The 13,503-nt window shown below is 44.2% G+C and overlaps 1 protein-coding gene across 1 annotated transcript in view; it reads left to right on the top strand.

Annotated features, from left to right (window-relative positions):
* The first annotated feature begins 5,980 nt into the window (after nt 1–5,980).
* Nucleotides 5,981–13,503, top strand: part of SNX29 (sorting nexin 29) — a 499,345-nt gene continuing 491,822 nt past the window's right edge. Inside the window, exon 1 of the mRNA XM_075564274.1 lies at nt 5,981–6,086. Within this exon, the coding sequence (XP_075420389.1) occupies nt 6,080–6,086 (7 nt within the window). The 5' untranslated portion in view covers nt 5,981–6,079. The remainder of the gene's footprint in view (nt 6,087–13,503) is intronic.

The following is a 13,503-nucleotide window of genomic DNA, read 5'->3' as shown; positions in this document are numbered from 1 at the left end:
TCCATGTGGGCTTTGTTGCTTCTGAGCTAGATGGCCGCTTGTTTACCTTCAAGCCTTTAAGACCCCAGATGCTATATCTTTTATTAGCCGGGCACCATCAGCTTTCTTCACCCCATTTGCTTATGCACACATTTATCTTCAGCGGTCGTGTTGGGAAGGTGAGCATCATGGAATAAGCATAATTTTTTATAGCATTTTGTCATGATCTCTCTTAAAAATTTTTTTAAATTTTAGTTGGTTCTGTTGTAATGTCACTCATTTCTCTTTATATTTGGGTTATTTGCTTTTCTTTAATCAATTTGACCAGTGGTTTGTTGATTTTATTGACCCTTTCAAAAAATCAATTTCTGGTCTTACAGATTCTTTCTATAGTTTTTTCAGGTCTTTATCTGCTCTTTTCTTCAGTATTTCTTTTTCTTGGCAAGGATGGGCATCTTTTGCTACTCTATTTGCTCTAGTTATAGAGTTAACAATTTTGGCTCTGTATTATTTTTTGGAGTCTGTAATTTTAGCTATACATTTACCTTCTGAGCATTAATTTTGTTAGGTCCCTCTGTAATGCAGTGAATTATTTAATTAAATTATTTAATACGGCCTTTGTTACTCCCACCAAATGGCCCACTCTGAGGGAAAAAGATGAAGCTTTCTAATTCTATAAACAGTTATTGTCTTCAAAACCCACAAGGGCAGTTCTACCCTGTCCTACAGGGTCACTGTGAGTTGGCATCAACTCAATGGCAATGAATTTGGGTTTGGGTTCCTGTTATCACTTTCTAAGTTTATAGCATTGTGATCAGAGAAAATGCTGTTATCATTGAAATGTTTTGGATTTTATGAAGCTTACTTTATGTTCTAAAATGTGGTCTATTCTGGAGAATGACCCATGTAACAGGGGCTTCAAAAAATTGGAAAATTTCAATTATCTTTTAATTCCATTTTCCACAAACTTTTGATGCCACCATATACTTGGCTGCTGTTGGCTCGTGTGTTCTGTTTATGTCTGTCAAACTGGTTGATTCTGACATTTAACTCAAAAACCAGACTCACTGCCACCAAGCTGATTCTGACTCATAGCAAACCTATAGGACAGAGTAGAACTGACCCTGTCAGTTTCTGAGACTGTAACTCCGTATGAGAGTAGAAAGCCTCATATTTCTCCCATTTGTGGCATTTAGATCTTCTACATCATTGCTAGGAACAGTGGTAGCATAGTGGGTTATCAGTAGTTCAAAACCATCAGCTGCTTTGAGATAGAAAGATGAAACGTTCTGCGACCTTAAAGATATATAGCTTCCGAAACCCACAGGGCAGTTCTACTCTGCCCATAGGTTACCATGAATCACGACTGACTTTATGACAGTGAGTTTGTGTATATTGTTGTTGAGTTTTTGGTTTTTCTGACCTTTATTGAAAGTGGCATTTGAAGTCTCCTACTTTTATTTTGGAATTATTTTTCTTTTCAATGTTGTTAGTTTCATGTATTTTTGAGTCCTGTCTTGGGTATGTAAGTATTTATTATGGTTACATTCCTTGTCTTTTATGGTGACTTTTACCCTAAAGTCTCTCTCTCTCTCTTTTTAATAAATCATTTTATTGGAGTTCATACAACTCTTACCACAATCCATAATACATCAATTCAGTAAAGCACCCTTATACATTCATTGCCCTCATCATTCTCAAAATTTGCCTTCCACTTGGGTTCCTAGAATCAGCTCATTTTCCTTTTTTATCTCCCCCTCCCTCCCCACTACCCCCTCCCTCATGAACACTTAATAATTTATAAATTATTATTTTATCTTAAGTCTATATTAATAAGGAATGACATTGACCTCCTGCTCATTTTTGGTTGTTTGCTCAATTTTTTTCCTACTCTTTGAATTTTAGTGTATATCTTTTTGCCTAGGATGTGCTTTTGGCAGACAGTGAACAGATGGGTTGTGTTTTTAATCCATTCTGTTATTCTTTCTCTTTACTGGTACATCTATGCTATTTATATTCATTGTGATTATCAATAGGTATAACTTTTGCTTATGTAATGTTTTGTGTTTTTGGTGTGCGTGTGTGTGTGTGTGTGAGATGGTGTTGGTTTCTTTGTATCATTTAGTTTTATTTTTGTTTGTAGATATTGTTATTGATTTCATGTTTACTGTTTTATTTTATATTTTGATGCATAGATTTTTAAAATGAGCTTTATTTCTATTAAAATTTTTAAAAAGTAGCTTTATTAGTAAATAATTCACATATCATACAATTCAATGGTTTGAATAGTTTACTTATCTTGTGATTACCTTAAAATGTACCTGTATCTTCCTGAGTTTAATAGACATTCTTCTAAGAGCTTGCATGCACTAACTCGTGCAATGGGCACAGAAAATGGAAAGGTTGGTGGGCCACAATTATCCCCATTTTATAGGTATGAGGGGGCTTCAAAAAGCTGGTGGGAATAGTCCATTATTTTTTTATTTCTGTTTTTCCTGAACCTTTTAAAGCCTTATTGCAATGACAGAACAGAAGTCGTACAAGTTAACATAACCAGTAATTTGCAGATTTAGGATTTAAATCCTGATAGGTTGATCTATTTTTCCCCGCCCTCACATGAACTACATTTTATGCTTGAGTTCCTTAGTTTTGAGTGGCTGCAATGTTAGCCATTACTGGGGAGGGTTCTGGGTTCCCTCCCTGGAGTTTGATTACAGGCAATGCAACAGGGATACCTTCTGGTCGTATTAACTTTATTTATTTGGTTACTGCCAAGATACGACAGAGCCCTTCAAGATATTGGGGCTCCTGTAGGCAATCTTTACAGTACCTCTAGAAATAGTAAAATATTGTACACAATGGAGTTTTAAAAAAGTTTATGGTGCACCCTAATGTCTACAAACATATTGTTAAGTGGGAAAAAAGGCTCAAATCATATCATGATCTCATTTTAAGAAATATAAGTGTACAGTGCTATGCACTCAATAACTGTAAATATATATTTGTGAATAAATCAAAAGCAAAAAATGAATACCTAAATAAATCTCTAGAGAAATATTTCTCAAAAAAAAGAAAAGAAAAGAAACAATCTCGGGGCTCTGTGACATTTGTGCTAGGTCTAGGATATGGGGAACTTAAGTGGGAACTTTCTGCCTTCTTGGCTTTATTCGGGGCCCAGTAGAGTTGGTTCTGACAGAACAAACCACTGCTGGGTCCTGTGCCATCCTCACAACTATTCTTATGTTTGAACCCATTGACGCAGCCACTGTTGCTAATCCATCTTGTTGAAGGTCTTCCTCTTTTTCACTGCTCCGCTACTTTACCAAGCAAGATGCCAATATAATTGAGTGGCTTAAGGGTCAGGCTTTTGGTGCTAGACCGCGGAGGTACGAATTCTGGTTCTCTTACTAGGAAGTTACAGGTCTTGATGGACAATGGAAAAATTATTTACTCTAGTCTGTGGAATGAGAATAACACTATCCACTCAGAGGACTGTTTTAAAGACTGTTAGTTTCTATCTAGTCAGTTCCAAGGCAGAGCAACCCTGTAGGAATGAGTATGCAGAGGTGGTTTCTAGCCCTGGATGGTTCCTACAGCACTTTGTGTTAGTTGCTGTCATGGATTGACTTGTGTCTCCCAAAATATACTTTACAAAATGACCCATAAAGAAGTGGGCTAGTGGTAGAACATGTAAGAACAAGCACAATGATCTTACCTGAAGTGCAATGAAAAGGTCTGGGTGCTATGATCTTCCTGACAGCGTGTGAAGCAGGGGAGGCTTTATCCTGCCAACTGCCACAGGAGCAGTGAGTCTGAAACTAGGCTTTCTGAGGACGGAGTGAGTCACACCTACTGTTTAAGAACAAAATACAAACAGCTGTAAAGCATAATTTCGAAGAAAAAAAAAGGAAAAGACGATCTCACCAAACTTAACTACTCTTATTTGACTTATTTTTTAAAAATCCCCAATATGATTACAATTTTTAGTGTGTGCATTCTGATAGACTGGATTTATAGTTTTCAATCAGATGACAGCAGTCCTTTTTCTTTTTCATTTGCTCTATTTTGACACAGTTGTCATCGTGGCAGACCAACTTTTGCCTTGGGTTTTCACTGAATGCATCACCACTTCCCATGCCTCCACAGTCTTCTCCTTAAGTGTTTTCAATAGCTGCAAGAATTTGCTGTGTGATGATGGGTCAAGAGTGCCTTAGCTCTTCTGTGGTTAGGGTTTGCATGCTTTCCACTTTTTCATCACGAATCCACAGCTCATCCTTCTCCACAGAGCTCCTGACTGCTGTTGAGTAGTTTTTTAAAAAGATAAACTCCCAGGTTGGGGAGGTGGAGATCACCTGATGAGAGGCAATGTACAGGTAGAATTTGGACAATACTGTGTGCTTGCTTCCAGGCCACAGCAGTGAAGCCAATCGTGTCATAACACGACTCAAACAAGTATTCTGTACTTGGGTTTTTCACATACAAGTTGACATATATGTTGACACGAGGCTGTGGTCTATTGAATGGGCAATAGCATTATGAAGTTTAAAACATTGTGAGAATTAACAAACTGACACAGGCATGAAATGAGCACATCCTATTAGAAAAATGGTGTGGGTCGGCTATGTAAAGGGGAAAATTGGAGCTTGTGTTAACAATTCACAAGTTTATTGAAGAATCAATGATATTGGGCCGTAGCTTGTAAAGATTCATAAAATACTGCAGCAAAAGGAATTTTTGGAGCATAATAGGGGATCCAGGAATTTACAGGAAAATTCTGATTGGTTGGCATTTGCAAAATCAGGTCTTAATGGCAAGGCTCACAAGCATGCTTTTGCTGACCATAACGTTTGAGTCATTAAACAGTTTTTTTCTGTGGATATTTTAATGGCTTCCCTGAAACACACGCTCTTCTTGTAAGAGTTCTATGAGACGAATGGGGAAGAAGGAAGGAGGAGGGTGCTTGAAGGAGGCCAGATGTATGCTGACTTTTGAAAATCGGCTCATACTAAGCAGTAAACACTGTCTTACTGACTGCCATCGAATCAGTTCCAACTCACAGATACCCTTAAGCACTGCTTTAGCGCTTAAATTCTGAACACCTGGTTTGCAGAAGGCTATGGATAGCAGTGAAACCCAAAATCCACCTGCAGAGTCTCCACCTGGATTATGCTTCCATGCCTTCTGACCATTATCCTGGGATGTGAACAGTTGGGCAGCGTGCACTAGAAAGTGGATTACTTCCACGCCAGCTGACCAGCCCAGGGAGGGGCAGTCTTCTTTAGGGGCTGTCTTGGGTGTGTTCTTGATGGAAACTGCTGTACTGGGGTGCCACAGTCATGCCCTGATTGGCTTGTTCAGAGGCCCTGGACCAGACCAATCTTTAAGCTCTAACATAAAGCAATCACAGCATCTTTCCCACTTCTGTGCCCCACCCCCTTTAACTGTTTGGTATTTATTTGTATCCAGTCACGCTTTCGTGACAGTTTCCTTTGCCCTCCCATGTCCTTAAGTCTGTGATCTCAGCAAACCCTTCATTACGGCCTTGTGCCCTCATCTGGAGTCTTGGCCTGTCACTTCCCATTTAATACCCAATAAAAGTACGCCCTAAGTTATTTTTGCGATTTTTTTGTGCCCTAAAACACACCACCAATCACAAGAGGCGTCTGGCTTGCATTTCTGGCAGGAGCCTCTCCAGACGCCCAGCTCCCGTTGCTTGGGAGCTCCTTCACAGGCAGCTCAAACTTCCCATCTGCAGCCGCGGTGCGCAGGCACACAAGGTGTGCCCGGGCGGGAAGTTCGCGCGGAGGGGCATGGAACTGGCTTGGGCTTCATGGCCTAGCGGGGCTAGGTCCTCCTTTCAGCGTTTTCACACGTGGCTCCAGACTCAAGGCACAATTTCCGGGTGTTTCGGGCGGCCCGCGCCGGCGCCCGTGTTTACGTTCCGGGTCGGGGGGCGGGGCCAGAGCGGCGGCGCTGCACTTCCGGGGCGGGGCGACGGGCGGGGCTGGCGCGCCGACTCCCGGCCTGTCTGGAGCTCCGCGGCGGCGGCGGCGGCGGCAGCGGCGGCGGCGGCGCGGGCACCGGCCCCGGGAGCGGCATCATGAGCGGTGAGTGGTGGCCCCGTGGCTGTCACCTGCCCCAGTCGCCCTGGCTCCCGCCGCCCAGCTGCACATTGCGGACGCTGAGTGCCCCCAGTCCCGCGACCCCCAGACCCCTGCCCGCTGGCTCCCAGCGTCCGCATCCTGGCCGCCCAGTTCCCAGCCCCTGGTCACTTCCAGGTCCGTGAGCGCCCAAGTGCCGGCAGCCCCAGCGCCCTGATCCCTGACCGCCAGTTTCCACAAGCGCCGGGTCCCTGTTTCCTCCCAGTCCCCCGGCCACCTTGCCCGGTGACCACGTCCCAGCGCTCACACCCCTTGTCATAGCCCCTCAGCCCCCTGCGTCCCAGACCTTCGTCCTCCACTCACCCCCAGGACCCGGCCACCCCAGTTTCTCTCAGGCAAAGGGCGGCTCCAGTCGCCGTTGACACCCGCGTCCCAGGAGCTCCGAGCCCCCAAGGACTCAGTTCCCTTTGTCTGCCCGCCCTTTCATCCCCTTGTTCCCCGCCGCCCCTCTTTCCCGTCTCCCATCCTGGGCTCCTCACCCGGGAGCCTCCTCCCGGCACAGCGCCCACCTCTCCCCCTGTCCTAACTCCTGTGAGGTTTCTCACCCTCCTCGCCCCCCGCGGGGACCGTGGCCTCACCCTCCTGCCTCCCACCCGGGGCAGGTGAGCCCGGAGACGGGTGTAGACAGCGTGCACTTAGCGTTTCCGAAGTTGGCTTCCAAGAGTCCTTTCGTGTTTTGATGCTAAGTCATTCCTGGGTGTCGTGTGTGCAGATGGGAGTGACTCAGGGCGGCATCTCGGCTTGCCCCGGACTGTCTCCGCAGCCACGCTGTGACCCGGGGTTGCTTAGGAGGCGCCGCCTGGCCTCTGGCCGCTGGGGTTTGCGCGCCTGTGGAGCTGCTTCTCCAGCAGCCCGGGCCCCCAGGACCCTCCGCCACGGCTCCCCGCGCGGATTTCTAGAGATGTCCCGCCCGAAAGTCACCCATCACACTTGTCTCCGTTGTTTGTTCCCGCCCTCACGTTATGTGTCTTCTGGATTATTATTATTATTTTTGCTGTTCACGGCAATATTTGTGAACCGGATAATCCTTATGAGGGAGTATGTGGGCGGAGGAGGGAGGTTCCTTAGAGATTGTCCGTCTCCTGTTACCCAGAGTAGTGATTAATTCAGCTTTCTTGAAGGTTAGTGATGCGCTGGCTTTCCCAGGTGGCAATAGGGAGATTTAGATAAAGTTAATTGGCCACGCTGGAAGAGCCAGCAAAGTGGGGATAAACAGTAGGACCTATCTCCTAGACTTGTTGTAATGAGGACAGGGTGCTTCCTAGTCAGCTGATGGTGTCCGGTGCCTCTCGCAGGGGTGTGAGAGCGAGTAATGCTGTTTCCCCAGGACCAGTGTGGAGTGCGGAGCCAGCGGTTTCTTGGCTCACCAGTGGGATACGGGCTGGGGCTAGGCACTAGGAGAGCCTCTTCCCTTTAATTTGAAGGAGTTGTTGCTACAAGTTCAAGAGAGGGGCTGTTCTTTCTTCTGCCTTCTTAAGAGGAAGTGAAATCGAAGACCCAAGGGGAGTTGATCATTTTTATCTTTGAAGGAGCAATTTAATATCAAGTGTTTTGCTTTGAGTTTGAATCATTAGTTTGAAGGCCAAACACATCACAAAAGGAAACTAATAAGGGGCTTTTCAGAGAAAAAGCATTAAGGATGAGAGCTTTTGAGAGAGATGGTAGTTACAGCAGAAGAAGGGGTTGCTGAGGATGGAAGGGGAATTCTGGGTATTTCCAGTCCTCTCCTGAGAATAGTTAGTTGAAAGGGGACATTCTGACCTGTGGGATTGATAGTTGTCAGATATTAAGATAATATGACATACACATTTGTATTGTCTTCCTTTTTTCTTCAAAGATAATTTCGAACATTACAAAACTGAAGAGAACAGTGGGAGGGGGCTTCAAAAAGTTCAAAGAAGTATTCCATGATCTTTTTATTCAAGTTTTCCACAAACCTTTTGAAGTCCCGTTGTATAATTAATAATAATAATAACAATAATAACAATCCCCCGTATGCCTATCACATGGCTTCAGCAATTACCACCCTATTTCATCGATTGCTTACCTCTTTCCCTCCCCTTGCCCAGGTTATTTTGAAACCAATGTCAGACACCATATCATCTCACCTGGAGCTATTTCATTCAAAACCAAAACCAAACTCATGGTTGCTGACGCATAACGACCTCCCTGTGGGTTTCTGAGACTGTAACTATTTATGGGAGTAGAAACTCAGTCTTTCTCCTGAGGAGCTGCTGGTGGTTTTGAACTGCCGACCATGCAGATTGCAGCTCAAAGTATAACCACTATATCAGAGCTATTTCAGTAGTTATCTTTAAGTTATAGGGACTCTCTTTTTTTTTGGCTCCCCTTCTCCATATTTCAATTCCATTATCATACCTCTAAGAAATTAGTAATCTCTTAATGTCAATAAATATCCAGTCAGTGTTCATGTTTCCACATTTTAAAATAATTTAGTTTGATAGTTTATTTGCTAACCTTGAGAGCTGAGAATGGTTAAATACTGCAAGGTGATTATGCCAAGTCTCTCTCGTTGCCAGTTCAGTCAGTGTTGTACACCTTCACCACTGTCTGACTTCTCATTACTTTCATCACCAAGGCCCCCTCTCTGCATCCCTAGGTAGCCACCCGTCTGCTCTCTGCATCCCTAGGTAGCCACCCGTCTGCTTTCTGTCTGTGTTGCTTTGCTTGTTCTGATGTGCGGCCCGTTGTGTCTGGCCACTTTTACTTAGCATATTTTCAGGATTCAACTGTGATGTCACATGTCTCAGTGCTTCACTACTTTTGATGGCCTCATATCTCATTTCATGTGTATTTTGCTTTTTGTTTACACATTCATTTGAGTTGATTCTACCTTTTAGCAGTTGTGAGGCATGCTGCTTGGAACATTCATGAACATGTACCTGTTGGAACACTTGTTTTCACTTCTTTTGGATAAATAGCAAGGAGTAAAATTGATGAGCCAGATGGTAATGTTAACATTTAATTGTTTGTGGAACTGTCAGACTGTCTTCTAAAGCGACCACACTATTTTATATTCCTCCCAGCAGTGTGTGAGTGCTGCAGTTTCATTGTACCGTTGCCAACACTTGGATTGTCTACTTTTATGATTGTAGCCATCTGAGTGACCTTAAGTGGAATCTCATTGTGATTTTGATGGGCATTTTCCTGATGTTGATGTTATTATCTGTTCATGTGCTTGTTGTTGTTGTTGTTAGGTCCTGGGCCAGCCTCACACTTGTTCTTATGTTTGAGCCCATTGTTGCAGCCACTGTGTCAAGGGCCTTCCTAATTTTTGCTGCCCCTCCACTTTACCAAACATGATGTCCTTCCCCAGGAACCGCTGTCTCCTGACAACATGTCCAAAGTACATGAGACAAAGTCTCACCAACAGGCCTCCTTCTGGCTGTACTGCCTCCATGACAGGTTCACTTGTTCTTTCGGCAGTCCATGGTGCTTTGACTATTCTTTGCCAGCACCAATGTTTCAAATGCATCGTTTTTATTCAGTCTTCTTATTCAGTGTCAACTTTCCACATGCATATGAAATACCATGGCTTGGGTTAGGCACACCTTAGCCCTCAAAGTAACATCCCTGCGTTTTCAATACACTTTAAAGAAGTCTTGCGCAGCTGATAAACTTACTGTCAGGTGTCATTTGGCCTCTTGATTGCTGCTTCCATGAGCATTGATTGTGAATCCAAGCTAGACAAAATCCTTGGCAGCTTCAATCTTTTCTCCATTTATTATGATGTCACCTGTTGGTCCTAGTTGTAAGGATTTTGATCTTCTTTACATTCATTTGCAATCCATACTGGTCTCCAATCCTTGAACTTCATCAAAAGTGCTTCAAGTCCTCCTCACTTTTAGCAAGCAAAGTTGTGTTATTTGCATATTGCAGGTAGTTAATAAGCCTTTCTCCATTCCTGATACCACATTCTTCTTCATATAATCCAGCTTCTCTGTTTATTAGCCCAGCATACAGATGGAATAAGTAAGGTAGCGGATACAACCCTGACACACATCTGTCTTGATTTATACCAGGGGTCCACAAACTTTTAAAACAGGGGGCCAGTTCACTTTACCCCAGACCCGTTGGAGGGCCGGACTATAGTTAAAAAACAAAACAAAACTATGAACAAATTCCTATGCACACTGCACATATCTTATTTTGAAGTATAAAAACAAATGGGGCAAAAACACTTGGTGGGCCGGATAAATGTCCTCGGCGGGCCGCATGTGGCCCGTGGGCTGTAGTTTGAGGATGCCTGAATTTTATACCATGCATCGTTCTCTTGTTCTGTTTGAACATCTATCGAACAACTGCTTCTTGATCCATGTACAGGTTCCACAGGAGCACAGTGGAGAGCTCTGAAGTTCCCATTCTTCTCAAGGCTGTCCATAGTTTGTTATAATCTTCATAGTTGAATGCTTTTGCGTAGTCAATAAAACACAGGTAAACAAAACAAAAAAACCAGGTAAACATCTTTCTGGTATTCTCTCCTTTGAATCAAGATCTGTCTGACATCAGCAATGATATCCCTTGCTCTATGCCCCACCCGAATTTGGCCTGAACCTCTGGCAGTTCTCTGTCCATGTATTGCTGTAACTATTGTTGGATCATCTTCAGCAAAATTTTACTTGAATGTGATATTACTGATATTGTTCTATAATTTGAGCATTCTGTTGGTCACATTTTATGGGGGAATAAGTATAAATATGGATCTCTTCCAGTTAGTTGGCCAAATAGCTGTCTTCCAAATTTCCTAGCATAGAAAAATGAGTGCTTCTGTGCTTCATCAGCTTGTTGACACATTTCATTTGGCATTCCGTCAATTACACGAGCCTTGTTTTTGGCTGATGCTTTCAGTGTGTTGCCTCTGTCGAAACCTGTTCAGCATCAAGCGGTCACATACACATCCACTGACAGATGGGTGGTGACTCATATGCGACACATTGGCTTGGATTCAGACCTGGGTCTCCCACATGGAAGGATGAACATTTTACCCTTGAACTGCCACTGCCCTACATACGTGGAAGTAAAGCTGTTGTCAGGAAAAATTCCTACTAGACGGGGTGGGTGGTGGCCTTACTCACTGTCAACTAATCAATTCTGACTTATTTTTGGGCTTTTTATTTTGTGACTTTATAGGGCAGGGCAGAACTAACTGTCCCTATGGGTTTCCAAGGATGTAACTCTATGGGAATAGATACCTTGTCTTTCCCTGAGTGGCTGGTGGTTTTGAACTGTTGACCTTTCAGTTAGCCGCACAAAGAGTAAAACTACTTCATCATCAGGGTGGCAAAGAAGGGCACTCGGGTAGTAGTCCAGGCTCTGCAGCCTTATCGGTAATCATTTTGTTTTCCTTGTTTTCTTCTAGGGCATCGGTTCTTAACCTGTGGGTTCCAACCCCTTTGGGGGTCGAATGACCCTTTCACAGGGGTCACCCGATTCATAACAGTAGCAAAATTACTGTTATGAAGTAGCAACAAAAATAATTTTATGCGGGGGAGGGTCACCACAACATGAGGAACTGTATGAAAGGGTCACGGCATTAGGAAGGTTCAGAACCACTGCTCTAGGGCATCCTGGAGGTAGGAATACTTGATCACTGGCTTATTTGAGCTAAAGAATCCTGATGTCTGGATAATACTGTGGCTTTTACTGAGAGAGTAAAACTTGTAGGGCCACAACGGCTTTATTATTTCCAAGCTTTTCCTCTTTGAAGGTCCTCGATGTTCATATTTCTCCATAATTTCTCTGTTGAGCATCTTTCTGAAGTTTAACAAACTTGGAAATCCTTGCTTTGAGGACCAGTAAAGCCAAGCCCCAATACCCTGGGAACTGGGAGCTCTGAGGGTCAGTGGGTGACTTACTCTGCTTGCTTGCCTAGTGTTTGTGTACATTTTGGCAGCTCTTTCTTCTTTTTCTGGAATGTTGAAGGTCAAGGCTTTGCTTCTGCATTGCCTGGCTATCTCAGCCAGGAATGATTGGACGGGAAAAAAGAATAATACGTGTTTGTGGTTTTCGTTCAAAGGAGAAAACGTGATGAGATGGACTTTTTCTTGTTCTTAATGAAAGCAGTGGGTTGATCTGTTATGGCAGAATATGCAGATAAGTGAATACATGGATGAATATATGGATAATTGAACCACTGGACCACCTCCTATGTAGCAAGTGGCAGTGGGTGAAATCTTGTCACTAGTGGCTCCCCTGTCCCCTGTTGGCACCCAAAGAAGTCAAGTTCTTAGACTTGACTAATTTTTGTAAGATTACAATTTGGAAATGAAATTTATAATTTCAGATAAAGCATCTTTCATTTGGCCATTTTCATGTCTATAATAATGAAACAAAAGAAAAAATCCAAACAGCTCATGTTCCCCCGCCCCCCCCCCCACCCCCCACCATGTTCTGCAGTGTTTTCGATGGCTCTCATGGGCCACCAGGCCTTTATCCTGCCATGCCATGCTGCTGGGTGGATTTGAACCACTGACCGCCCAGTTCCTGTGGTTCAGTGCCACTGGGTCAGCTCCTATTCACAGGGACCCTGTGTGTAACAGAGTGAAATACTACTGGCCTTGTGCCACCCTCCCAGCCTTTGCTGTGCTTGAATCCATTGTTGCCGCCATTGTGCCAACTGGACTGTTAGTTGTTGTCATTAGGTATTGTGTTGGTTCGAACGCATAGTGATCCTCAGTGCAACATTGCTCTGCCCTCCTCACAATTGTTACCCTTGAGCCATTGCTGCAGCCACTGTCAATCAATCACATTGAACATCTTCCACTTTTCCCCTGCCCTTTTTGTTTACCAGGCATGAGGTTCCTTTCCAGGGACTGGGATCTCCTGATAACCTATCTGAAGTATGTGAGATGAAGTCTCACCAAAGTCAGGTGCCCAACCTGTGCCACCCAGGGACCTATCTTGGTCTACACCAACCAGCTCACTGCCACTGAGTTGGTTCTGACTCATTGGGACCCTCTAGGATGGGATGGAACTGCAGCTGTGGGTTTCTAAGACTGGACCTACCCCTGTATAAGTAGAAGACACATCTTTCTCCTGCAGAGCAGCTGATGGTTTCAAACTGCTGAGCTTGCCGATAGCGCCCTAACCCCTTAAGCTCTACACCATATGTAGCCACAAAACCAAGCCGGTTGCTTTCGATTTGGGCCCACAGTAACCCCATGTGCTTCAGGGTAAACTTGTGCGAAGGTTGTCTGTGACTGGCTTGTAGGCAGTTCATTGTCAGCCCTTTCCTTCAAGGTGCTCTGAGTGCAGTCAGACTGCCAATCTCCGGGCTCCGCAGCCGTGTGCTTAACCCTGTGTGCCACTCCTTGTGTATATACAGGATAGTCCTTGACTTAGG

This window comes from Tenrec ecaudatus, chromosome 12 (genome assembly GCF_050624435.1).
Source record: "Tenrec ecaudatus isolate mTenEca1 chromosome 12, mTenEca1.hap1, whole genome shotgun sequence".
NCBI classification, from domain to species: Eukaryota; Metazoa; Chordata; class Mammalia; order Afrosoricida; family Tenrecidae; genus Tenrec; species Tenrec ecaudatus.
This window is presented reverse-complemented; position numbering and strand designations above follow the sequence as displayed.